Source organism: Oncorhynchus mykiss, chromosome 9, assembly GCF_013265735.2.
Source record: "Oncorhynchus mykiss isolate Arlee chromosome 9, USDA_OmykA_1.1, whole genome shotgun sequence".
Classification (NCBI taxonomy): Eukaryota; Metazoa; Chordata; class Actinopteri; order Salmoniformes; family Salmonidae; genus Oncorhynchus; species Oncorhynchus mykiss.
The window spans coordinates 76,259,723-76,286,477 of NC_048573.1; the positions used below are offsets into that span (position 1 = coordinate 76,259,723).

At 43.3% G+C, this 26,755-nt stretch overlaps 1 protein-coding gene across 5 annotated transcripts in view; it reads right to left on the minus strand.

The window, feature by feature from the left end:
- The window catches only part of hcfc1b (host cell factor C1b), a 73,144-nt gene extending 49,689 nt beyond the window's left edge, over positions 1-23,455 (minus strand). For 4 of the 5 annotated variants that reach the window (XM_036989073.1, XM_036989072.1, XM_036989071.1 and 1 more), the window contains exons 1-10: positions 23,191-23,455; positions 21,448-21,647; positions 18,836-18,984; positions 18,394-18,554; positions 11,782-11,990; positions 6,003-6,087; positions 5,552-5,658; positions 3,423-3,602; positions 2,829-3,143; positions 2,455-2,606 (exon numbers count right to left, since the gene is read on the minus strand). In XM_036989073.1, coding sequence (XP_036844968.1) covers positions 2,455-2,606; positions 2,829-3,143; positions 3,423-3,602; positions 5,552-5,658; positions 6,003-6,087; positions 11,782-11,990; positions 18,394-18,554; positions 18,836-18,984; positions 21,448-21,625 — 1,536 coding nt within the window. In that variant the 5' untranslated portion in view covers positions 21,626-21,647; positions 23,191-23,455. Of the gene's footprint in view, positions 1-2,454; positions 2,607-2,828; positions 3,144-3,422; positions 3,603-5,551; positions 5,659-6,002; positions 6,088-11,781; positions 11,991-18,393; positions 18,555-18,835; positions 18,985-21,447; positions 22,284-23,190 lie in introns of those variants that run through there. The other variant, XM_036989070.1, reaches the window with a different exon arrangement.
- Between the last annotated feature and the right edge of the window lie 3,300 nt (positions 23,456-26,755).

The following is a 26,755-nucleotide window of genomic DNA, read 5'->3' on the forward strand; positions in this document are numbered from 1 at the left end:
TCACTAGGTCAGGGTATTAAACCTCCTCCATGTATATCTCAGTAGGTCAGGGTATTAAACCTCCACCATGTATATCTCACTAGGTCAGGATATTAAACCTCCTCCATGTATATCTCACTAGGTCAGGGTATTAAACCTCCTCCATGTATATCTCACTAGGTCAGGATATTAAACCTCCTCCATGTATATCTCACTAGGTCAGGATATTAAACCTCCTCCATGTATATCTCACTAGGTCAGGATATTAAACCTCCTCCATGTATATCTCAGTAGGTCAGGATATTAAACCTCCTCCATGTATATCTCACTAGGTCAGGATATTAAACCTCCTCCATGTATATCTCACTAGGTCAGGATATTAAACCTCCTCCATGTATATCTCACTAGGTCAGGATATTAAACCTCCTCCATGTATATCTCACTAGGTCAGGATATTAAACCTCCTCCATGTATATCTCACTAGGTCAGGGTATTAAACCTCCATGTATATCTCACTAGGTCAGGATATTAAACCTCCATGTATATCTCAGTAGGTCAGGGTATTAAACCTCCACCATGTATATCTCACTAGGTCAGGATATTAAACCTCCTCCATGTATATCTCACTAGGTCAGGGTATTAAACCTCCATGTATATCTCACTAGGTCAGGATATTAAACCTCCATGTATATCTCAGTAGGTCAGGGTATTAAACCTCCACCATGTATATCTCACTAGGTCAGGATATTAAACCTCCTCCATGTATATCTCACTAGGTCAGGATATTAAACCTCCTCCATGTATATCTCACTAGGTCAGGATATTAAACCTCCTCCATGTATATCTCACTAGGTCAGGATATTAAACCTCCTCCATGTATATCTCACTAGGTCAGGGTATTAAACCTCCTCCATGTATATCTCACTAGGTCAGGGTATTAAACCTCCATGTATATCTCACTAGGTCAGGGTATTAAACCTCCTCCATGTATATCTCACTAGGTCAGGGTATTAAACCTCCATGTATATCTCACTAGGTCAGGATATTAAACCTCCTCCATGTATATCTCACTAGGTCAGGATATTAAACCTCCTCCATGTATATCTCACTAGGTCAGGGTATTAAACCTCCATGTATATCTCACTAGGTCAGGATATTAAACCTCCTCCATGTATATCTCACTAGGTCAGGATATTAAACCTCCATGTATATCTCACTAGGTCAGGATATTAAACCTCCTCCATGTATATCTCACTAGGTCAGGGTATTAAACCTCCATGTATATCTCACTAGGTCAGGGTATTAAACCTCCTCCATGTATTTCTCACTAGGTCAGGATATTAAACCTCCTCCATGTATATCTCACTAGGTCAGGATATTAAACCTCCTCCATGTATATCTCACTAGGTCAGGGTATTAAACCTCCATGTATATCTCACTAGGTCAGGATATTAAACCTCCACCATGTATATCTCACTAGGTCAGGGTATTAAACCTCCATGTATATCTCACTAGGTCAGGATATTAAACCTCCACCATGTATATCTCACTAGGTCAGGATATTAAACCTCCTCCATGTATATCTCACTAGGTCAGGATATTAAACCTCCTCCATGTATATCTCACTAGGTCAGGGTATTAAACCTCCATGTATATCTCACTAGGTCAGGATATTAAACCTCCATGTATATCTCAGTAGGTCAGGGTATTAAACCTCCACCATGTATATCTCACTAGGTCAGGATATTAAACCTCCTCCATGTATATCTCACTAGGTCAGGGTATTAAACCTCCATGTATATCTCACTAGGTCAGGATATTAAACCTCCATGTATATCTCAGTAGGTCAGGGTATTAAACCTCCACCATGTATATCTCAGTAGGTCAGGATATTAAACCTCCTCCATGTATATCTCACTAGGTCAGGATATTAAACCTCCTCCATGTATATCTCACTAGGTCAGGATATTAAACCTCCTCCATGTATATCTCACTAGGTCAGGATATTAAACCTCCTCCATGTATATCTCACTAGGTCAGGATATTAAACCTCCATGTATATCTCACTAGGTCAGGATATTAAACCTCCTCCATGTATATCTCACTAGGTCAGGATATTAAACCTCCTCCATGTATATCTCACTAGGTCAGGATATTAAACCTCCTCCATGTATATCTCACTAGGTCAGGATATTAAACCTCCTCCATGTATATCTCACTAGGTCACGATATTTAAGCCTCCATATATATCTCACTAGGTCAGGATATTAAACCTCCTCCATGTATATCTCACTAGGTCACGATATTTAAGCCTCCATATATCCACTAATTCCAAAACATCCTTGATTTCCTTAAGTGCACGAGGGTGATACGTTTGTAGTGTGAATTCCCCTATGTGCCCCGGTCAAACGTAGTGTACTCTATAGGGAATAGAGTAGCATTTGGTACACAAGAACCAATAAGAACTTCCTTTACCGTTCCCTGTGCACCCTGGGCCGGCACCACCATGCGGACCCCGGCAGGAAGTGACGTCACCGTTACGGGAGATTTCCCGCCCTGGTTGGCCTGCCTCACCGTGACGATGGAGGTGCCTGTGGTGGAATGGGGAGCAGACACCTTCAGGATAGCTGGGAAAAACAAAAACAATGTTAAAAACAAAAACAATGTTAAAACCAACGTTTAAGAGGCTGATCTGGAAAGAAAACCCTTTGATTATGTTTGGACACAAATATAATTAAAAACAGTTTTGAGAAGTTAAGCCAAACAATAAAATACATATTTTTAAAAAGAGCATTCAAAATATTACAGAAATAAAGTTAAATAAAAATGAGTAATTCAGTAGTCGCTACCTGGCCCGCGTGCATTCGCTGCAGCCAGTGGACTCCCAGGCATTGTGGTGGTGGGGGAGGGGACCAGCGTTATGCCCTGGAGAGGCAGGCCCTGGGGGGACGCTGCAGAGGCTGTGACAGGGCTCTTGGGGGAGTTGACCGGTAGTGACGTCGCGGGGCTGACGCCGGGCGTGGTGGCGGCCGAGGCGGGGGGGATATCGTACTTCTGCAGCTGTAACAGGTAGGTGTCTGCAGTAGGTACCGCGCCCCAGCTCACCTCCAGGCTACTGGTGTTGGCCCTCACCAGCTGCACCCGTGACGGGGGGCGGGGCTTCTCTGTGAGGAACAGAGCAGCGGTTGGTGTTAACAAATCAAAATAACTACCTAAATAACTTAAGGATTCGCTGTATCCCACCTAACTTATTCGTACGGTTAAATTCCCAACACACAAGTAGTTCACAAATTATCACCTTGAGATTCACTGTATTACAAGTGTTCTACATCAAAATGTATCATCGATACTTTCAATTAACACACACACACACACAAATAAGCAACACGCATGTTTCCGAACAAGTGTCATTACAGACCGATTAAGTGAACTAAAGAACTCACCTGTCTCCAGGTACCAGAGGTCCTTACAGCACACCTGGTTGTTCCAGGCCTTGCGGTATCCGTCCCGTCCGCTCCAGACGTAGAGGCGCGAGTTGATGGCCACGGAGCAGTGACCGGCCCTGGCCCTGGGGATGTTATCTTCTAGAGAATCCATCAGCACCGACTCCCACGCCATCGAGTCTAGGAGCGGACGGGAGTGAAACATCGGTGGTGTAGTCAAGTCACTAAACATTGATTTCTGGATCGAGTCATCATGTCCCTGTTAGGCTTGAGTGGTACGCCGTACACCGGGGGGATTTGGGCGGTACGCCGTACACCGGGGGGATTTGGGCGGTACGCCGTACCGGTCAGCCTGACATACCTAGGTTGAGACAGGCCAGTGTGTCGGTCAGCCTGACATACCTAGGTTGAGACAGGCCAGTGTGTCGGTCAGCCTGACATACCTAGGTTGAGACAGGCCAGTGTGTCGGTCAGCCTGACATACCTAGGTTGAGACAGGCCAGTGTGTGGGGTCAGCCTGACATACCTAGGTTGAGACAGGCCAGTGTGTCGGTCAGCCTGACATACCTAGGTTGAGACAGGCCAGTGTGTCGGTCAGCCTGACATATCTAGGTTGAGACAGGCCAGTGTGTTGGTCAGTCTGACATACCTAGGTTGAGACAGGCCAGTGTGTCAGTCAGTCTGACATACCTAGGTTGAGACAGGCCAGTGGGTTGGTCAGTCTGACATATCTAGGTTGAGACAGGCCAGTGTGTCGGTCAGCCTGACATATCTAGGTTGAGACAGGCCAGTGTGTGGGGTCAGCCTGACATACCTAGGTTGAGACAGGCCAGTGTGTGGGGTCAGCCTGACATACCTAGGTTGAGACAGGCCAGTGTGTCGGTCAGCCTGACATACCTAGGTTGAGACAGGCCAGTGTGTCGGTCAGCCTGACATATCTAGGTTGAGACAGGCCAGTGTGTTGGTCAGTCTGACATACCTAGGTTGAGACAGGCCAGTGGGTTGGTCAGTCTGACATATCTAGGTTGAGACAGGCCAGTGTGTCGGTCAGCCTGACATATCTAGGTTGAGACAGGCCAGTGTGTTGGTCAGTCTGACATACCTAGGTTGAGACAGGCCAGTGTGTCAGTCAGTCTGACATACCTAGGTTGAGACAGGCCAGTGGGTTGGTCAGTCTGACATATCTAGGTTGAGACAGGCCAGTGTGTCGGTCAGCCTGACATACCTAGGTTGAGACAGGCCAGTGTGTCAGTCAGCCTGACATACCTAGGTTGAGACAGGCCAGTGTGTCGGTCAGCCTGACATACCTAGGTTGAGACAGGCCAGTGTGTCGGTCAGCCTGACATACCTAGGTTGAGACAGGCCAGTGTGTCGGTCAGTCTGACATACCTAGGTTGAGACAGGCCAGTGTGTCGGTCAGCCTGACATACCTAGGTTGAGACAGGCCAGTGTGTGGGGTCAGCCTGACATACCTAGGTTGAGACAGGCCAGTGTGTCAGTCAGTCTGACATACCTAGGTTGAGACAGGCCAGTGGGTCGGTCAGCCTGACATACCTAGGTTGAGACAGGCCAGTGGGTCGGTCAGCCTGACATACCTAGGTTGAGACAGGCCAGTGTGTGGGGTCAGCCTGACATACCTAGGTTGAGACAGGCCAGTGTGTCAGTCAGTCTGACATACCTAGGTTGAGACAGGCCAGTGTGTCAGTCAGCCTGACATACCTAGGTTGAGACAGGCCAGTGTGTCGGTCAGCCTGACATACCTAGGTTGAGACAGGCCAGTGTGTCGGTCAGCCTGACATACCTAGGTTGAGACAGGCCAGTGTGTCGGTCAGCCTGACATACCTAGGTTGAGACAGGCCAGTGTATCGGTCAGCCTGACATACCTAGGTTGAGACAGGCCAGTGTGTCGGTCAGCCTGACATACCTAGGTTGAGACAGGCCAGTGTGTTGGTCAGTCTGACATACCTAGGTTGAGACAGGCCAGTGTGTCAGTCAGTCTGACATACCTAGGTTGAGACAGGCCAGTGTGTCAGTCAGTCTGACATACCTAGGTTGAGACAGGCCAGTGTGTTGGTCAGCCTGACATACCTAGGTTGAGACAGGCCAGTGTGTTGGTCAGCCTGACATACCTAGGTTGAGACAGGCCAGTGTGTTGGTGCACTTCCACTCCTTCTCGTGTGTCGCTACTTTGACGTCATCCATCACCAGGGGAACCCAGCCTCCGAACACGAACATCCTACAGAACAGACGGGTGAGGAGGGAGAGAGGCAGGTGAGGAGGGAGAGGGGCAGGTGAGGAGGGAGAGGGGCAGGTGAGGAGGGAGAGGGGCAGGCAGGTGAGGAGGGAGAGGGGCAGGCAGGTGAGGAGGGAGACAGGTGAGGAGGGAGACAGGTGAGCTCCTGATAGACCAACCATGCACCAGACCAGCTCAGAAGTAAAAATGTACACACATCCAGTTACTTGGCGGTTCAGGAAAAAAATAAAAAATAATAATAATAATGATAGAAAAATAAAAAATCAAGTCCCTCTCCCTGAAAAGACAAATGTGTTGCTCAAGTTAAGACAATTGTGTTAACTCACTTGTTGGTGATGGTTGTGGCAGAGTGGAGACTGCGGGGAAGAGGAGCTGTCCCGTTGATGGACGGTTTATTCCATGTCAGGGTGTCTGCAGAGGAAAGACAAGGACTTATCAAGTTCCTGCGTTAAAAACGGCCACGCTACTAAGTAGTAGAGATGTGACAAACAGCGGGAGGGGGAAAAATATATATTTTTATATATATATATATTTTTAATTGGTTCTGTTAAAAAGATTTTTAAAAATTTTTTTAGACGAAAATACATTTCAAATCCATGATGAATTCACATTGCAGCTGAGCTGCTACCGGGAACCGTTTGGGTTTTATGGCGCAGCCCTTCACCACCGTTACTGTACATTGACTCCACCTCGCAAAGATCGCATTTCCTTCCTCAAATTATTGCAAATACAGGACTTCACCGCTGTCACTTGCCTTTCTCTGCCATTGTTCCAACTTACGGACAATGGTCTTTCTTAGCGGTAGAGACGACTCCGAAATAATTGATTTCGTCAACTCCTTTGCATATCGATTCCCATTTTAGTGTCGAGTCTGCCAACTGCTAAGATTAATTGTTTGGGGTTTTTTTTGTAATGGAGGAGACTAATTAGTAGCCGTACTTCAGAGAACAGTGGCACAGTATAGGCCGGTTGGCCACCATGCAGACGGAGTCAGGACCGCGCGCTAGGCCCGTCTATCTCGCAATTTCTTGGCTTGAAATGTCTCGCAACGTCAGTAAAGCAGGGCCTATCAATGAGATGGGCTATGAGTTTCTACACGCAACAGACCTAAAAACAAAAACAGAGCAGGCAAGCCAGTGAGAAGGAGAGAGAGGATGCAGCCAGACTGAACTGGCACATACAGTCCACCCCACATACATCTGCTGATGCAAAAAAGGGCTTAATCATTTATTTTCATTTAAATGTTTGCGTAAGCCCCAAGAGGCATTTGTCTGCAGTTAACTTGGTCAAAGGCTGTGCAACCATGAACTAGCTCTGGGGTGCCAATAACTTTGTCCGTGCCATGTCTCTCTTGCACTTTTCGTATATAAAAAAAAAAAAAAAAGTACTGATTTCTTATAAAATAAATAGAAATTTGATCAATTTTGACCACCGCACACTGGATGTTTTATTTTATTTTTGGCACGGACAAAATTATTGGCACCCCAGAGCTAGTACATGGTTGCACAGCCTTTTGGCGAAGATAACTGCAGACAAATGCATCTTGGGACTTATGCGATCTTTTTTTTATAAAAGATGTCAAAAGGCTTTCACAGAAACCCGGCCTAAAAACCCCCAAGAGCTGCTCACCTTTCTACTGGCAATTTGTCTCACTATTCAGCAGCAAACTGATCGCATTCTTCAATCTTTCGAAAGGTGCCCTCCAACTTGTTTTCAGATCTAAGCATAAATTTTGGATATGATTCAAAGCTGGACTTCTTGCTGGTCATTCCAGAACAGTCCAGCATCTCTTCTTAACCATTCCTGTGTGCTTTTTTTTTGTGTGTGTTTGGTGTCGTTGTCCTGCTGGGAGACCCACAACCTTGAATGGAGACCCAGTTTTTGTAAACTGGGATGAACATAGGACTGCAAAACACCTGAAAATCTGCTGATTTTATGATGCCTTGTTCAAAGCCCCCCCCCCCCCCCCAGAAGTATAAACGCAACCCCACAGCTTGACCGAACTTCCCCCATCTTTGAGAGTGCTCTTTCCATGGATTGCTTCATCTGGTCGTCAGTGAACACAGCGCTGACATGTATTGCCAAAGAGCTCTAATTTTGTTTCAATTGGTCCACAGAATGTTTCCCCCCAGGATTTAGGTGGGTTTATTGAGAAGTTCAAATCAGTTGAATAATACTGTGGGGCTGCCTCTGGTACTATGGGCCTTTAATGTGTGCAAGACATCATGAAATCAGATTATCAATGCCATACAACTCTCCTTCCGTGGCCTCCAACTGCTCTTAAAAACCAAATACATGCTTTTCAACCGTTCGCTGCCCGCCCGTCTAGCATCACTACTCTAACTTAGAATATGTGGACAACTACAAATACCTGGGTGACTGGTTAGACTGTAAACTCTCCTTCCAGACTCATATTAAACATCTCCAATCCCAAATTAAATCTAGAATCGGCTTCCTATTTTGCAAACAAAGCCTCCTTCACTCACGCCGCCAAACATACCCTCGTAAAACTGACCATCCTACCGATCCTCGACTTCGGCAATGTCATTTACAAAATAGCTTCCAACACTCTACTCAGCAAACTGGATGCAGTTTATCACAGTGCCATCCGTTTTGTTACCAAATCACCTTATACCACCCACCACTGCGACCTGTATGCTCTAGTCGGCTGGCCCTCGCTACATATTCATCGCCAGACCCACTGGCTCCAGGTCATCTTTTAGTCGATGCTATGTAAAGTCCCGCCTTATCTCAGCTCACTGGTCACCATAGTAACACCCACCCGTAGCACGCGCTCCAGCAGGTATATTTCACTGGTCATCCCCAAAGCCAACACCTCCTTTGGCCACCTTTCCTTCCAGTTCTCTACAGCCAATGACTGGAACGAATTGCAAAAATGGCTGAAACTGGAGACATATCTCCCTCTCCAACTTTAAGCATCAGCTATCTGAGCAGCTAACCGATCGCTGCAGCTGTACATAGTCGCATCTGTAAATAGCCCACCCAATCTACCTACCTCATCCCCATATTGTTTTTATTTACTTTGCTGCTCTTTTGCACACCAGTATCACTACTTACACACCTTCGTCTGCTCATCATCATCAGCTCATCGATCCAGTGTTAATCTGCTAAATTGTAATTACTTTGCTACCATGGCCTATTTATTGCCTTACTTCCTCACACTGTATATAGACTTTCTTTTTTTTCCTATTGTGTTATTGACTGTAAGCTTGTTTATTCCATGTGTAACTCTGTGTTGTTGTTTGTGTCGAACTGCTTTGCTTTATCTTGGCCAGGTCACAGTTGTAAATGAGAACTTGTTCTCAACTAGCCTACCTGTTTAAATAAAAGGTGGGGGAAAAATATAGTTTTAAAAAATCAAGGTGTTTTGGAGGTTGTGGTGTCCAAAAACTGTCTGTTGAAGGTTGTGGGTCTTCCAGTAGGACAACAAACCCCCAAAACACACATAAAAAGCACCCTGGAATGGTTAAAAATAATAATAATTTAAAACGTTAAGACTGTTCTGGAGTAGCCAATGAGAAGTCCAGATCTCAATCTCATCCCATAACATATAATGAATGACAACTGAAAACATCAATTGGTTGAGGGCACCCAACAAACACTGAAGAATAAGAGCAATTTGCTTCTGAGGGCAAGCTCATCGATGGCTACAATTTTCTACATTGTAGAATAACAGTGAAGATATCAAAACTATGAAATAACACATATGGAATCATGTAGTGACCAAAAAAAAGTGTTAAACAAATCAAAATATATTTTAGATTTCAGATTCTTCAAAGTAGCCACCCTTTGCCTTGATAGCTTCATGAGGTAGTCACCTGGAATGCATTTCAATTAACAGGTGTGCCTTGGTAAAGTATAACCAGTATAACTGAGTTCCATGTCTAAGAGGGTTTCAGTAGATACGGTATAACTGAGTTCCATGTCTAATAGAGGGTTTCAGTAGATACGGTATAACTGAGTTCCATGTCTAATAGAGGGTTTCAGTAGATACGGTATAACTGAGTTCCATGTCTAATAGAGGGTTTCAGTAGATACGGTATAACTGAGTTCCATGTCTAATAGAGGGTTTCAGTAGATACGGTATAACTGAGTTCCATGTCTAATAGAGGGTTTCAGTAGATATGGTATAACTGAGTTCCATGTCTAATAGAGGGTTTCAGTAGATACGGTATAACTGAGTTCCATGTCTAATAGAGGGTTTCAGTAGATACGGTATAACTGAGTTCCATGTCTAATAGAGGGTTTCAGTAGATACGGTATAACTGAGTTCCATGTCTGTAGAGGGTTTCAGTAGATACGGTATAACTGAGTTCCATGTCTAATAGAGGGTTTCAGTAGATACGGTATAACTGAGTTCCATGTCTAATAGAGGGTTTCAGTGGATACGGTATAACTGAGTTCCATGTCTAATAGAGGGTTTTAGTAGATACGGTATAACTGAGTTCCATGTCTAATAGAGGGTTTCAGTAGATACGGTATAACTGAGTTCCATGCCTAATAGAGGGTTTCAGTAGATACGGTATAACTGAGTTCCATGTCTAATAGAGGGTTTCAGTAGATACGGTATAACTGAGTTCCATGTCTAATAGAGGGTTTCAGTATATACGGTATAACTGAGTTCCATGTCTAATAGAGGGTTTCAGTAGATACGGTATAACTGAGTTCCATGTCTAATAGAGGGTTTCAGTAGATACGGTATAACTGAGTTCCATGTCTAATAGAGGGTTTCAGTATATACGGTATAACTGAGTTCCATGTCTAATAGAGGGTTTCAGTAGATATGGTATAACTGAGTTCCATGTCTAATAGAGGGTTTCAGTAGATACGGTATAACTGAGTTCCATGTCTGTAGGGGGTTTCAGTAGATACAGTATAAGATATAAGATATACCTTTATCGCCCTAGTGGTCATACATGCGTAATAGGACTATTATTCTACTTGGTTATTTGCTGTGGAATTTCTCTTTTTCTTATCGTTTTAACAGAAAACCATTAAAATAAAAAAAATGTCCATTTGTCACATCACTACCAAGAACCAAAATGACCACTTGACTGAACTACAGAGTTCCTTGGTTGAGATGAGAGCACTTCATCAATCTGGGCTTTATGGGAGAGTGGCCAGACAGAACCTTCCAGAACAGTCTCTAGAGCACTTCATCAATCTGGGCTTTATGGGAGAGTGGCCAGACAGAACCTTCCAGAACAGTCTCTAGAGCACTTCATCAATCTGGGCTTTATGGGAGAGTGGCCAGACAGAACCTTCCAGAACAGTCTCTGGAGCACTTCATCAATCTGGAAGAATTTTCCCAAATCCAGATGCAGACAAGACAATCAAAGCTGTAATCGCCGCCAAAAGGGGCATCTACACGTATTCACACCCATTACTCAATACTTTATGTACATTTGAGGTTTCTGTATTTCATTTTCTATAATGTTTTATTATTATTAGCAAACATGTCTAAAAACACGTTTTCACTTTGTCATTATGGGGTATTGTGATGTCATTATGGGGTATTGTGATGTCATTATGGGGTATTGTGATGTCATTATGGGGTATTGTGATGTCATTATGGGGTATTCTGTGTGTATGAGAGAGAAAAATTTCAATTTAACTCATTTTGAATTCAGAAGTTAACAACAAAATGTGGAATAAGTCAAGGGGTATGAATAATTTCTCAAGGCACTGTAAAAAAAATTACACTCAACTGTTTTAAAAAATGGCAGGAAATTACATTTAAAACAGAAACACTCTCAGCTCAACGGAGAAATATGTATAATTGCAGGAAATTAGCTGAAATATTCAAAACGTTCTCTACACCGACAAGATGGGGGCATCTAAAACATGTTCTCTAAAACCCAGCTGTGTGTCCCATTGCCACACCCTCTGCCACCTAAGCTCCCCTTTGATACAGGAAAAAACCCTGAATGCAGCCTGCAAGTTTAATTAATTAATAATGCATGTAATTGCACCGTGTACACCACAAATTAACTTGATTTGATTTCCCCCCCCCCCAAAAAACAAAAAATAAATAAATATTTTTTAAAAATTTTAGAATCAGCAGGAATTTGACCAATCACTCACCTATATCTAGTGTCCACAAATCCCCCAGTCGACAGCCGCTCATACCCCCATAGATGACCAGACGGGACTTGCTAGAGGTCTTCTCTGTGTAGACGACGGCGGTGTGGCTCTCTCTGGGCGGGGGCAACACCCCGTAGGTGATGGGGATGTCCCAGCCCACCACACTAGAGCCGGCACGCAGCTCCAACGTATACAGATCGTTCAGGTATCTGGGGTGGAGGAGGGGAAAAATAACCTTTAAGTCTTAATCTGTGCCTTATATTTAAATCACATTTTATTTGTCACATGTGCGGAATACAACAGGAGGAGCTCAACCTAACCGCGAAAATGCTTTACTTACAATCCCTTTACCAACAATGCAGAATAATTTTTTTAAGTAAGAAAAATGCACAAAAAAAAAAATGTAAATTAACAAAATAACTAACCAAATTAAGAAAAAACAGCAAAATAACAAGGCTATATACATGGGGTACCAGTACCAAGTCAATGTGTGGGGGTACAGGTTAATTTAGGTAATATGTGCATGTAAAGTGTACATATTAAAGTGTAAAGTGACTATGCATTGATAACGAACAGCAAGTAGCAGCAGTTTAAATAAAGGGGAGGGTCAAGGCAAATTGTCCGGGTAGCCATTTCATGAACTGTTTTGCAGTTTTATGGTTCGGAGGTAGAAGCTGTTAAGGTGCCGTCGGCAAACTTAATGGTGTTGGAGTCGTGCGTAGACACGCAGTCATGGGTGAACAGGGAAGGGACTGAGCACGCACCCCTGAGGGGCCCCCGTGTTGAGGATCAGTGAGGCCGATGTGTTGTTGCCTACCCTTACAACTTGGCGGCGGCCCGTCAGGAAGTCCAGGATCTTGTTGCAAAGGGAGGGTCCTTGGTTTAGTGATGTGCTCGGGGAGCACTACGGTGTTGAACGCTGAGCTGTAGTCAACGAAAAGCATCCTCGCGTAGGTATTCCTTTTGTCCAGGTGGGAAAGGGCAGCGTGGAGTGAAATAGAGATTTCCTCATCTGTGGATCTGTTGGGGCGGTATGCGAATTGTAGTGGGTCTAGAGTTTCTGGGATGATGGTGTTGATGTGAACTATGACCAGGCCTTTCAAAGCCCTTCATGGTTACAGACATGAGTGCTACGGGTCGGTAGTAATTTAGACAGGTTACCTTGGCGTTCTTGGGCACAGGGACCATGTTGGTCTGCTTGAAACATGTATTACAGATTCGGTCAGGGAGAGTTTGAAAATGTCCGTGAACACATTTGCCAGTTGGTCAGCGCATGCTCAGAGTAAGTGTCCGGGTAATCCGTCTTGCCCTGCGGCCCTGTGAATGTTGACCTGTTTAAAGGTCTTACTCACATCGGCTATGGAGAGCGTGATCACAGTCATCCGGAAGAGCAGGTGGTCTCATGCATGGTTCAGTGTTGTTGCCTCAAAGAAAGCATTAGAAGGCATTCAGTTCGTCTGGAACACTCGCAGCTGGGTTTCCCTTCGTAATCTGTAATAGTTTTCAAACCCTGTCACATCCAATGAGCGTTTGAATCCTACTACACCGGCTCTATCTTCGTCCGGTATTGCCTGTTTGATGGTTCATCGGAGGGCATAGCGAGATGTCTCAAAAGCATCCAGATTAGTGTCCCGCTCCTTGAAAGCTGCAGCTCTAGCCTTCAGCTCGGTGCGGATGTTGTCTGCAATTAGGGCTGGCCCCAATGACCTCGGTGGCTCCATATGGAGAATTTTATCTCCCTCACCAACTTTAAACATCTGCTATCTGAGCAGCTAACCGATCGCTGCAACTGTACATAGTCCATCGGTAAATAGCCCACCCATTTTACCTACCTCATCCCCATACTGTTTTTATTTATTTACTTTTCTGCTCTTTTGCACACCAGTATCTCTACCTGCACATGACCATCTGATCATTTATCACTCCAGTGTTAATCTGCTAAATAATTAGTAATTAGCTAATTAATTAGTAATTAGTAATTAGTAATTATTTGCCTACCTCCTCATGCCTTTTGCACACTGTGCAATGTATATAGACTCTTTTTTTTCTATTTTGTCTACTGTGTTATTGTCTTGTTTATTGTTTACTCCATGTGCAACTCTGTGTTGTTGTCTGTTCACACTGCTATGCTTTATCTTGGCCAGGTCGCAGTTGTAAATGAGAACTTGTTCTCAACTTGCCTACCTGGTTAAATAAAGGTGAAATAAAAAATGTAATTAATAAAAATGGAGGGTGTGACGCTACAGAGGCGCCGTCGGAGGCATGCAGAGAGAGGTCAAATGAATCTCATTACCCCATCGTCATGCACCTCCCTCTGTATAGCTTTGATTGGCTTTGATGGCAGGTGGGGGGGTGATACATTCTGTATAAACAAACTTGCTTCCTTGACAACAGCTCTACACTGCTCTGTAGAGCTGACTTCTGCAGTATCACCACAATAGCTGCATGGCCAGTGCAGACGTGAACATGCAGCGCCCAGATGCATAACGCACTCCTCTCTATAAGAATGTGCTCTCCGCTCTCCTGCACATTCATTTTCACAACTCCATTGTAGGAATTGTTGGCATGAATTCCCCACTACATATATCACCAGTAGTATATTTAGCATGAATTCCTATCATTTCTAATCTACGATGTTTGTTTGGTTACAGTCGTTTCAATATATATATATATATATATATATATATATATATATATATATATATATATATATATATATATATATATATATATATATATATATATATATATATATATATATATATATATATCCGTGGAAAAAATGTCACGCATTGATCTCGTGTAAAACATTATAAAAATAGGCCAACCTGATTACTTCTTATCGATGCTCGACTTGGACTGAAATAGGTGCTGGTACATTTTATAATTAGGTGCATCAGGCCAGATCCCAGATAAATAGTTGAACCGTTTCAAGTTCGTTGCAGACAGGCCATGTGTAGCCAATGTGATTTATAGGAATATATACTTTCATCAGTATATTTTCTACCTGCAGGCTACAATGTTTATATTTGTTGGCTTTATGTAGGCGATTTTTTTACATAGTTGGCAATAGAAGTTACATTTTTAGGTTTGTATCATTTCCATTTAGATAGAATTTTCCTTACCCACATGACAATGAGTTTAAGATGAGACATTATTATAAATTAAATGTAACTGTTCCACAAAAATGTGCATATGAAAACAATAACTGACAAAACAGATCGGTCGTAATTGTAAGAAATTGGCATTAAACATTAGACAGCTCTTTATATAGCCCATTACAGGCAACTTCTGGAGAGTAACGGCAGAATCTGTGAAAGCCAGCAGGAAGGGGAGGGTCAGATTACGTTTTTTTTTTTCTCTCTCTCTGGATATCTAGATCTTGGGCTCACTCGAGTCATTCGGGTCTTATTTAATCAAACCGCGTAAAGCATCAGACAAGATCAATGCATATAGTTGATTTTATTAAAAACGCATATGGAAAAATAAACGTTTAAAATGTTCAACCAAATTGTCTATAATTAAGAACGGACTTTTGGTTGACCAAGATTTTTTTTTTTTTTATAAATAAACAAACGTTCCTTCACTACCTGTAATCCATGGCCTCTGTGGGGACAACATAGGCGATGCTCTTATTGATGAAGCCGGTGACTAGTGTGGTATACAATGCCACGGGATGAACCCCGGGAATATATTCCAGTCTGTGCTAACAAAACAGTCGTGTAGCGCATCAGACCACTTTGGCATTTAGCGAGTCGCTGATATTTTATTTTACCTTTATTCTTATATAGTTGTATATGTATATATTTGTATGCATGTATATTTATATTTTTTTTAACCTTTATTTAACTTGGCAAGTCAGTTAAGAACACATTCTTATTTTCAATGACGGCCTAGAAACAGTGGGTTAACTGCCTGTTCAGGGGCAGAATGACAGATTTGTACCGTGTCAGCTCGGGGGTTTGAACTTGCAACCTTCCGTTTGACTAGTCCAAGGCTACCCTGCCGCCCCAAATACTTCCAGCTTGGATATTTTCTTGTAAGCCAGAATCAGGAGGATAGAATTATGGTCAGATTTTCCAAATGAAGGGCGAGGGAGAGCTTTGTATGCGTCTCTGTGTGTGTTGAAAAGGTGGTCTGGAGTTTTTTTTTCTCTCTCATTTTTCAGTCATAAGAGACAGAAACATTACAATTATGAAATAACACATATTGCATCATGTGGTAACCAAAAAATTTGTTAAAAGGATCAAAAATCACTCTTGGAAATTCTCTCAACCAGCTTCATGAGGTAGTCACCTGGAATGCCCAATACATTTGAGCCAATCCCTTTTTGTTGTGACAATGTAGGGGTGGTACACTGAAGAAAGCCCTATTTGGTAAGAGACTAAGCCCATATTATGGAAAGAACAACTCAAATGAGCAAAGAGAAATGACAGTCCGCCATTACTTTAAGACATGAAGGTCAATGTAAAGAATGTAAGGTTTCATCAACTGCGGTTGCAAAAACCCATCAAGCGATATGATTAAACTCTCATGAGGACCGCCACTACTAAAAGGACACCAATAATAAGAAGAGACTTGCTTGGGCCAAGAAACATGAGCAATGGACATTAGACTGGTGAAAATCTGTCCTTTGGTCTGATGAGTCCACATTTTGAGGGTTTCGGTTCCAACCGCGAAAGTCTTTGTGAGACGCTGAGTAGGTGAACAGATGATCTTCGCATGTGTGGTTCCCACCGTGAAGCATGGAGGAGGAGGTGTGATGGTGCTTTGCTGATGACACCGATTGATTTAGAATTTAAGGCACACTTAACCAGCATGGCTACCGCAGCATTCTGCAGCGATGCTCCATCCCATCTGGTTTGGGTTTAGTGGGCCACTTTTTGTTTTGTTTTTCAACAGGACAATGACCCAACACCTCCAGGCTGTGTAAGTGCTGTTTGACCAATAAGGAGAGTGATGGAGTAGTGCATCAGATGACCTGGCCTCCACAATCGCCCGACCTCAACCAAATTGAAATGGTTTGGGCTGAGTTGGACCACAGAGTGAAGGAAAAGCAGCCAACAAGTGCTCAGTAAATGTGGAAACTCTTTCAAGACGGTTGGAAAAGCATTCCAGGTGAAGCTGGTTGAGAGAATGCCAAGGGTGTGCAAAGCTGTCATCAAGGCAAAGGGTGGCTACTTTGAAGAATCTAAAATATATTATTTTTTTAACACTTTTTTGGTTACTACATGATTCCATAGGTGTTAATTCATAGTTTTGATGTCTTCACTATTATTCTACAATGTAGAAAATAGTAAAAATAAAAAATAAATCTTGAAAGAATAGGTGTCCAAACTTATGATTGGTACTGTAAGTACTCAGATCTTTTGCTATGAGACTCAAAATTGAGCTCAGGTGCAACCTGTTTCCATTGATCGTCCTTGAGATGTTTCTACAACTTGAACGGAGTCCACCTGTGGTAAATTGAATTGATTGGACATGACTTGGAAAGGCTCACACCTGTCTATATAAAGGCCCCACGGTTAACAGTGCATGTCAGAGAAAAACCAAGTCATGAGGTTGAAGGAATTGTCCGTAGATCTGGGGAAGGATACCAAAACATTTCTGCAGCATTGAAGGTCCCCAAGAACACAGCGACCTCTACCAATCTTAAATGGAAAAAGTTTGGAACCACCAAGATTCTTCCAAGAGCTGGCCAAACTGAGCAATCAGTGGAAAAGGGAGGTGACCAAGAACCCAATGGTCACTGTGACAGAGCTCTAGAGTTCCTCTGTGGAGATGGGAGAACCTTCCAGAAAGACAACCATCTCTGCAGCACTCAACCAAGCAGGCCTTTATGGTACAGTTAACAGACGGAAGCCACCACTCAGTTTGCCAAAGGGAACCTAAAGGACTCTCAGACCATGATTAACAAGATTCTCTGATCTGATGAAACCAAGACTGAACTCTTTGGCCTGAATGCCAAGCAAGACGTCTGGAGGAAACCTGGCACCATCCCTACGGTGAAGCATGGTTGTGGTGGCAGCATCATCATGCTGTGGGGATGTTTTTCAGAGGCAGGGACTGGGAGACTAGTCAAGGATCAAGGCAAATATTGAACGGAGCAAAGTACAGAGAGATCCTTGATGAAAACCTGCTCCAGAGCACTCAGGACCTCAGACTGGGGCAAAGGTTCACCTTCCAACAGGACAATGACCCTAAGCACACAGCCAAGACAATGCAGGAGTGGCTTCAGGAAAAGTCTCAATGTCCTTGAATGGGAGAAACAACACAAATACAGGTGTGCCAAGCTTGTAGTGTCATACCCAAGAAGGCCCGAGGCTGTAATCGCTACCGAAGGTGCTTCAACAAAGTACCGAGTAAAGGGTGTGAATACTCAAACTAAAAACCCTGTTTTTACTTTGTCATTTTGGAGTATTGTGGGTAGATTGAAGAGAGGGGGCAAAACAATTTAATACATTTTAGAAAAAGGCTGTTCAGTAACTAACTGTGGAAAAAATTGAGGGGCCTGAACACTCTCCAAATGCACTGTGGGCTACACAGTACACCCATACTTGGGGGGGGGGGGGGTGTGGTTCCTGGTGGATAATATATATTAATGATGTATACCTGGGGATGTTGTTCTTGGGGTCCTCACTGTCGTTAGCCAGTCCTCCGAACAGGAAGCATTTGTTCCCTACCAGGGAGAAGCTGTGTCCCAGGCGGGGACAGGGAGGAGGGCCGTTCTTAGGAGACTTGGGCTTCAGACGCTTCCACTCCCAGCGACTGGCCTGAGGAGAGATCAACAGTCAACGACGACATGAATGCAGTGACTCACTAACAAGCTCAGTTGTGCCTACAGAGCTAAGATCTCTAATTAGGCTATACCCATTCAAGCACATCTTACGCAAAACATAGAAATGACAAGGAATGCGTGTTAGTTATGGTTTAAAATTTAGGATGGAAATTAGTATACAGGAATTTATGCAAACTATTTAGTGTTTAGTTTAGTTTACACCCCAAATCCCACTAAATAACTATCAGAGCTTAATTCTGTGGGCTGAACACGTACCTGCAGTTCATACAGATCGTTGCTGTATTTGCCATACTCCACCATCCCTCCAAACACCAGCAGCCTGGTGCCATCGCACACGAACCCATACGCAGCACAGCCAGGCGGGATGTCGCCACGGACAGCAGGAATGAACCACTGATTGGTGGCTGAAACACATTGAATTTATGGATTATAAAACCCTGTAACTGAAGTTACTGTAGTAATAACCAGTGCTTGACTTGGGTAGGCCGGCGAATGAAATCTACTTAGTGTTGCACGGTATCGGGCGGCAGGGCAGCCTAGTGGTTAGAGCGTTGGACTAGTCAAACGGAAGGTTGCCAGTTCAAACACCCAAGCTGACATGGTACAAATCTGTCGTTCTGCCCCTGAACAGGCAGTTAACCCACTGTTCCTAGGCCGTCATTGAAAATAAGAATGTGTTCTTAACTGACTTGCCTAGTTAAATAAAAGGTACAAATTATAAAAATAAATACAGGGTGTCCTCGGAGTGGGCCACAGTGTCTCCTGACCCCTCCTGTCTCAGCCTCCAGTATTTATGCTGCAGTAGTTTATGTGTCGGGGGGCTAGGGTCAGTTTGTTATATCTGGAGTACTTCTCCTGTCCTATTCGGTGTCCTGTGTGAATCTAAGTGTGCGTTCTCTAATTCTCTCCTTCTCTCTTTCTCTCTCTCGGAGGACCTGAGCCCTAGGACCATGCCCCAGGACTACCTGACATGATGACTCCTTGCTGTCCCCAGTCCACCTGGCTGAAGAGGACTGGCCAGAAGAGGACTGGCCATCCCACATATGCTCTCTCAAATTCTCTCTTTCTTTCTCTCTCTCGGAGGACCTGAGCCCTAGGACCATGCCCCAGGAATACCTGACATGATGACTCCTTGCTGTCCCCAGTCCACCTGACTGTGCTGCTGCTCCAGTTTCAACTATTCTGCCTTATTATTATTCGACCATGCTGGTCATTTATGAACATTTGAACATCTTGACCATGTTTTGTTATAATCTCCACCCGGCACAGCCAGAAGAGGACTGGCCACCCCATATAGCCTGGTTCCTCTCTAGGTTTCTTCCTAGGTTTTGGCCTTTCTAGGGAGTTTTTCCTAGCCACCGTGCTTCTTCACCTGCATTGCTTGCTGTTTGGGGTTTTAGGCTGGGTTTCTGTACAGCACTTTGAGATATCAGCTGATGTACGAAGGGCTATATAAATAAATAAAATAAATTTGAAATAAAATACCGGTACCACAGTACCAAAAATGTCATGATACCAACATTTCAGAATACCGAATACAGTTCAGTCCTACTGATCTAAAGAACCCGCTGGCTCCTGTTATAAAATGTTTATTAAAGTCAGCTGTTTTGATCAATTCTGTTGAATCTAAGCAACGGTCGCTGGTCTCTTGTATGTGCTGGTCCAATAATGTCAACTTCACTTTCATGCTCATGTCACGTGTGACAGCTGTAAACAGCTGTAAATAGTGCATCCCCTACAGCCACCTGCTTCTCTGCATCATTATGCATGTATATTCATTCCTCCTATTCCTCCATCCAAATCACTGGTAGGCCTTTCCAATACTGGATGAGCAAGTGTGAATATCAGTGACAGGTCGTGTAGCGCATGCGCATAATGTTTAGAAAACAGGAATCGGGGACGGGTCGAACAGGACGCTGGGCCACTGAATTTTCACTGTGGTAACCTGATACTTGGTCCAGTATCTTATTAGTAAAAATGTTGGTATCGTGACAACACTTTTCTACTTCTTGAGTACTGTACCTTATAGAATATTAGCTCAAAAGCATTGCAGAGTTATTGCACCTAAATATAAATAGTACCAGCACAGCACCTATTTCAGTCCAAGTCTATTTCATTAATTGAAATGACTGGAATTCTATCAAATATGCCAATATGTAAAGTAATTCCTGATGCTGCACCACTGGCAGACCATATAAATCAATTGATGCCAGTGAAAGGGATGCGTTGTTTACATTTTTTGTTGTAGTGCACACCCGTTGAAATGCCCATTACTGTGGATTTTCACAAATGCATGCTTATTAAAAATGCAGAACATAAGATTAAATCGTCAGTTTATATTTTATATGTATTGTGCAGTTACAGAGGTTTTGTTGATGATATGACGTGTTTGTTTTAATTTAACCCGCCATTTCTCTTTGCAGTTTCCCTCCAATCTCCACTGGGCGACTTCGGTTTTGCCAAAGGCTTCGCAGCTCAACTGGGTACCATTAGCCATATAACTAGCGAGCTAGCTTCTGGTCCCATTAAATTTCACGGCACGTGAACACTGGCGCATGATTGCCTTGCAACAATATATGAGCAAAACAGGAGTCAAACACTTTAAACCACCTACTTACTCACTGTCACAACCACAGAGGGTCATTGGTAATTGACTATGTTGACGACCATTGCCTAAGAGGATAAAAGCGATAACTACTTGTTGAAAATATTTGTGCTAGGTAGCCATTTCATGGGCTGTAGCGCTAACTAGCACAAATTAGCCGATGGGCAAGTTCGTATCCAATTGCTAAAAAAAAATGTTAGCTAGGTAGCATAGCAAATCATTTATGAACAATGCCGAATGTATACACAAAGCATCATCTTACCTGTGTTATACACATGCAGTTCATCCACAATTCCTTCATTGCCACCCCCGAAAACGACCATCAATTCTTTAATTGCAACTGCACGATGTCCGTGTCGGGGCCGAGGGACAGGGCCGGACCAACCCAACACCCGCTTCCACCGTGGCTGCAGAACTGAGCCAGAGGTCCCTGATGTCATGGTGCCGGTAGATTCAGTTTCTCTTTGAGAAGGAAGTTAGAAAAAAAAATCCAACTTGAAAAGCTTTCCAATATAGCTAAAATGTCTAAATGTATAATAATGCTAAGCTAACGAGTTAGCTAGCATCCGTTAGGACTAGCCAGCTACGGTAACTGACAACAAGCTAACAGTAGCTGGCTACGGTAACGTTTAAACGTTAAAGGATTTTAAAAAACCTCGCGTCCTACTAAAATACTGTACTCAAACACAAAATATAGTATCGAGATTTTGTATACGTTGTTCCCAGTTCAAGACCACTTGTATATAATTGTATAGAGATATAAATATGTCCAGGTTGTGGTTGCTAGCTCGCAAGTTTATTTAGCCAAGAAGAAGCACAAAAAAAACCATCTATGGGAGCCGCCATTTTAGCAAACAAGACGCCGAGAAGAAAACTATGAAACGTAGATCCGGAAACAACATGAAAATGTACAGCCATCAAAATTGTGGAACTCTTGACACACAATTAATATTATTTTTTGTTGTTGTTGTACTAATCTCTTCAAAAATTGACGCTTTAATTTTCTGTGTTGTAGAGTTATATTTCCAAGGAAGCAAAGCGGTGCGATTCGATGGGTGCCGCCATCTTGTAGCTACTAACAAAACTAAACAAACCATCCAGAAAACAGCCTGACTAATAATACAAATATTAATTCAGCTGGCTCCTGAACCTGGTTTGCTAGTTTAATCGTTTCAGATACCTTTAGAGTAATACATGTACCCAATACCGATTATAATGTGCAAGACACATTATGATTGAACATTATTATCACGGGAGAAATACTATTGCAGTTGAATGTTCATGCTTCTTCATGAGCAGAAATTATTTCTCAACTTGTTTCAATCTGTAAACCTTCAAGTGTCATAAGTAATTGTAATTGTACAGCCAATGTTTATTGGCGTTTAGTTTTGTTGCACTGTGATGGTAACAAGCTAGCTTTCCAGACCAAAAAAAAAAGTCATGCCTTTCTGTTCTGGGTGTCGCCATTTTGACATAATTAAAAAGCTACAGCAGTGAAAAAGCTACACTAGTAGCTTGGTGAAGCATCTTTGCTAGTGAGCTAGCTAACGTTAGCGGATGCTGCAAATTAACATTAAAATAACGTTACTGACAGATTATACAAGACATTCCAATACAAACCAGATAGCTAAATGGCTAAGCTAAATAGCAAATAGGCTAACAGCTAATTTCTTAGCTTGCTAAAATGTTAGCGTTCAGCTTGGAGGCTACAGCTAACGTTAGCTTGCTAATATCCTTCTTGACCAATTAAAAACAGAAGTTGGTTATAAAATGAACAACCTTAATAAATCCTAACATGATAGAATCATTTAACGAAATTAAGTTTTACTTCTTTATTAACCGTCTCTTTCATTGATGCATTCATAGCAGTAAGTTATTTTTTTGTATTAGCCTTGCTAGCAAGCTAGCTAGCTTCCCTCAAGAAAAATGGCGGAGATAACGTTAGCCGTCACAATAAAACGCGAAAAAAAAGTTAGTCGCGTTATCGTTAGCACATTATACTTACTCTTAAGTTGTAACTTTAATCAAAAAAAAGTCTCGAGAGCGGGACTCAATTTAATCATTTGAACCCGGGATAATTCTAAATAAAAATGAGAAAAAGCTACATGTTCTCATGCCGCCCAGGAAGCCGCCATTTTCTCATCCGCCTCAAACACCACTTTCCATAAACCGACAGTGGAGAGATGTCGAGCACGGTGTGGCCACTGTCACAAATTCTCACTGATTACCTGCTAAAGAATGGTTGGTGGTCAACATCTACATTTAAAAATCATATATATATATTGCTCATTCAAAGACAAGTTTGATAAGACCACTGAACCTGGAGAAACGATTGTCATTCTGGCAAACTGCATGCTACTGTAGAATAGGCTATGTAGCCATATTGTGTGAAAAAAAAAAAATACAATGCAACTGTGACACAGCCATCATCCCACTGCTGACACCAATGCAGCAAATTGAAGGGAAAATATTAATACAGCTGGCTCCCACGACAACAGGTGGCAAAGGTTGACAGGACACTACATTGCATGAGCCAAGTGTCACTCAGACTTATATCATTAGGTAACTACTGCCCAAGTTTGATAGTAAAAATAAATGCACCCGAGTGCCCGAGGACCCTGGGACAGTTGAAGGCCTGTTCCCCAAACATGATCAAGTACATTGTGGGCCATGTTTCAAAACAAAGTATAACAATTGAATTACTCTTGATAACAAAATCATGACATCAGACAAATAATTCACATTAATAGCTAAATAACTCTACTTTGTTCATTCGAGCAGTGAGTTGCAATCTACTGCAAAGATAGCCTGCAGAGTTCTGTCCTACTATCCAGGTCTGTACCCAAACAATTTGAACTTCTACTTTTAAAAATCCACCTCTCTAAAAACAAATCTCTCACCGTTGCCGCCTGCTATAGACCACCCTCTGCCCCCAGCTGTGCTCTGGACACCATATGTGAACTGATTGGCCCCCATCTATCTTCAGAGCTCGTGCTGCTAGGCGACCTAAACTGGAACATGCTTAACACCCCAGCCATCCTACAATCTAAGCTTGATGCCCTCAATCTCACACAAATGATCAATGAACCTACCAGGTACCACCCCAAAGCCTTAAACACGGGCACCCTCATAGATATCATCCTAACCAACTTGCCCTCTAAATACACCTCTGTTGTTTTCAACCAAGATCTCAGCGATCACTGCCTCCTTGCCTGCATCCGTAATGGGTCAGCGGTCAAACAACCTCCACTCATCACTGTAAAACGCTCCCTGAAACACTTCAGCGAGCAGGCCTTTCTAATCGACCTGGCCGGGGTATCCTGGAAGGATATTGACCTCATCCCGTCAGTAGAGGATGTCTGGTTATTTTTTTTACATGCCTTCCTCGCCATCTTAAATAAGCATGCCCCATTCAAGAAATTTAGAACCAGGAACAGATATAGCCCTTGGTTCTCTCCAGACCTGACTGCCATTAACCAACACAAAAACATCCTATGGCGTTCTCCATTAGCATCGAACAGCCCCCGTGATATGCAACTTTTCAGGGAAGTTAGAAACCAATATACACAGGCAGTTAGAAAAGCCAAGGCTAGCTTTTTCAAGCAGAAATTTGCTTCCTGCAACACAAACACAAAAAAGTTCTGGGACACTGTAAAGTCCATGGAGAATAAGAACACCTCCTCCCAGCTGCACTGAGGATAGGAAACTCTGTCACCACCGATAAATCCTCTATAATTGACAATTTCAATAAGCATTTTCCTACGGCTGGCCATGCTTTCCACCTGGCTACCCCTACCCCGGTCAATAGCACTGCACCCCCCACAGCAACTCGCACAAGCCTTCACCATTTCTCCTTCTCCCAAATCCAGTCAGCTGATGTTCTGAAAGAGCTGCAAAATCTGGACCCCTACAAATCAACCGGGCTAGACAATCTGGACCCTTTCTTTCTAAAAATGATCTGCCGAAATTGTTGCAACCCCTATTACTAGCCTGTTCAACCTCTCTTTTGTGTCATCTGATATTCCCAAAGATTGGAAAGCAGCTGCGGTCATCCCCCTCTTCAAAGGGGGGGATACTCTAGACCCAAACTGTTACAGACGTAAATCTATCCTACCCTGCCTTTCTAAGGTCTTCGAAAGCCAAGTCAACAAACAGATTACCGACCATTTCGAAACCCACCGCACCTTCTCGCTATGCAATCTGGTTTCAGAGCTGGTCATGGGTGCACCTCAGCCACGCTCAAGGTCCTAAACGATATCTTAACCGCCATCGATAAGAAACAATACTGTGCAGCCGTATTCATTGATCTGGCCAAGGCTTTCGACTCTGTCAATCACCACATCCTCATCGAAGACTCAATAGCCTTGTTTTCTCAAATGATTGCCTCGCCTGGTTCACCGACTACTTCTCTGATAGAGTTCAGTGTGTCAAATCAGAGGGCCTGTTGTCCGGGCCTCTGGCAGTCTTTATGGGGGTGCCACAGGGTTCAATCTTGGGCCGACTCTTTTCTCTGTATACATCAATGATGTCGCTCTTGCTGCTGATGAGTCTCTGATCCACCTCTACGCAGACGACACCATTCTGTATACATCTGATCCTTCTTTGGACACTGTGTTAACAACCCTCCAGATGAGCTTCAATGCCATACAACTCTCCTTCCGTGGCCTCCAACTGCTCATAAATACAAGTAAAACTAAATGCATGCTTTTCAACCAATCGATGCCTGCACCTTCCCACCTGTCCAGCATCACTACTCTGGACGGTTCTGACTTAGAATATGTGGACAACTACAAATACCTGGGTGTCTGGTTAGACTGTAAACTCTCCTTCCAGACCTCACATCAAACATCTTCAATCCAAAGTTAAATCTAGAATTGGCTTCCTATTTCGCAACAAAGCATCCTTCACTCATGCTGCCAAACATACCCTCGTAAAACTGACCATCCTACCGATCCTCGACTTCGGCGATGTCATTTACAAAATAGCCTCCAATACCCTACTCAATAAATTGGATGCAGTCTATCACAGTGCCATCCGTTTTGTCACCAAAGCCCCATATACTACCCACCACTGCGACCTGTACGCTCTTGTTGGCTGGCCCTCGCTTCATACTCGTCGCCAAACCCCCTGGTTCCAGGTCATCTACAAGACCCTGCTAGGTAATGTCCCCCCTTATCTCAGCTCGTTGTTCACCATAGCTGCACCCACCTGTAGCACGTGCTCCAGCAGGTATATCTCACTGGTCACCCCCAAAACCAATTCTTTCTTTGGCCACCTCTCATTCCAGTTCTCTGCTGCCAATGACTGGAATGAACTATCTCTGAAACTGGAAACACTTATCTCCCTCACTAGCTTTAAGCACCAGCTGCCAGAGCAGCTCACAGATTACTGCACCTGTACATAGTACATAGCCCATCTATAATTTAGCCCAAACAACTACCTCTCCCCCTACTGTATTTATTTATTTATTTTGCTCCTTTGCACCCCATTATTTCTATCTCTACTTTGCACATTCTTCCACTGCAAATCTACCACTCCAGTGTTTTACTTGCTATATTGTATTTACTTCG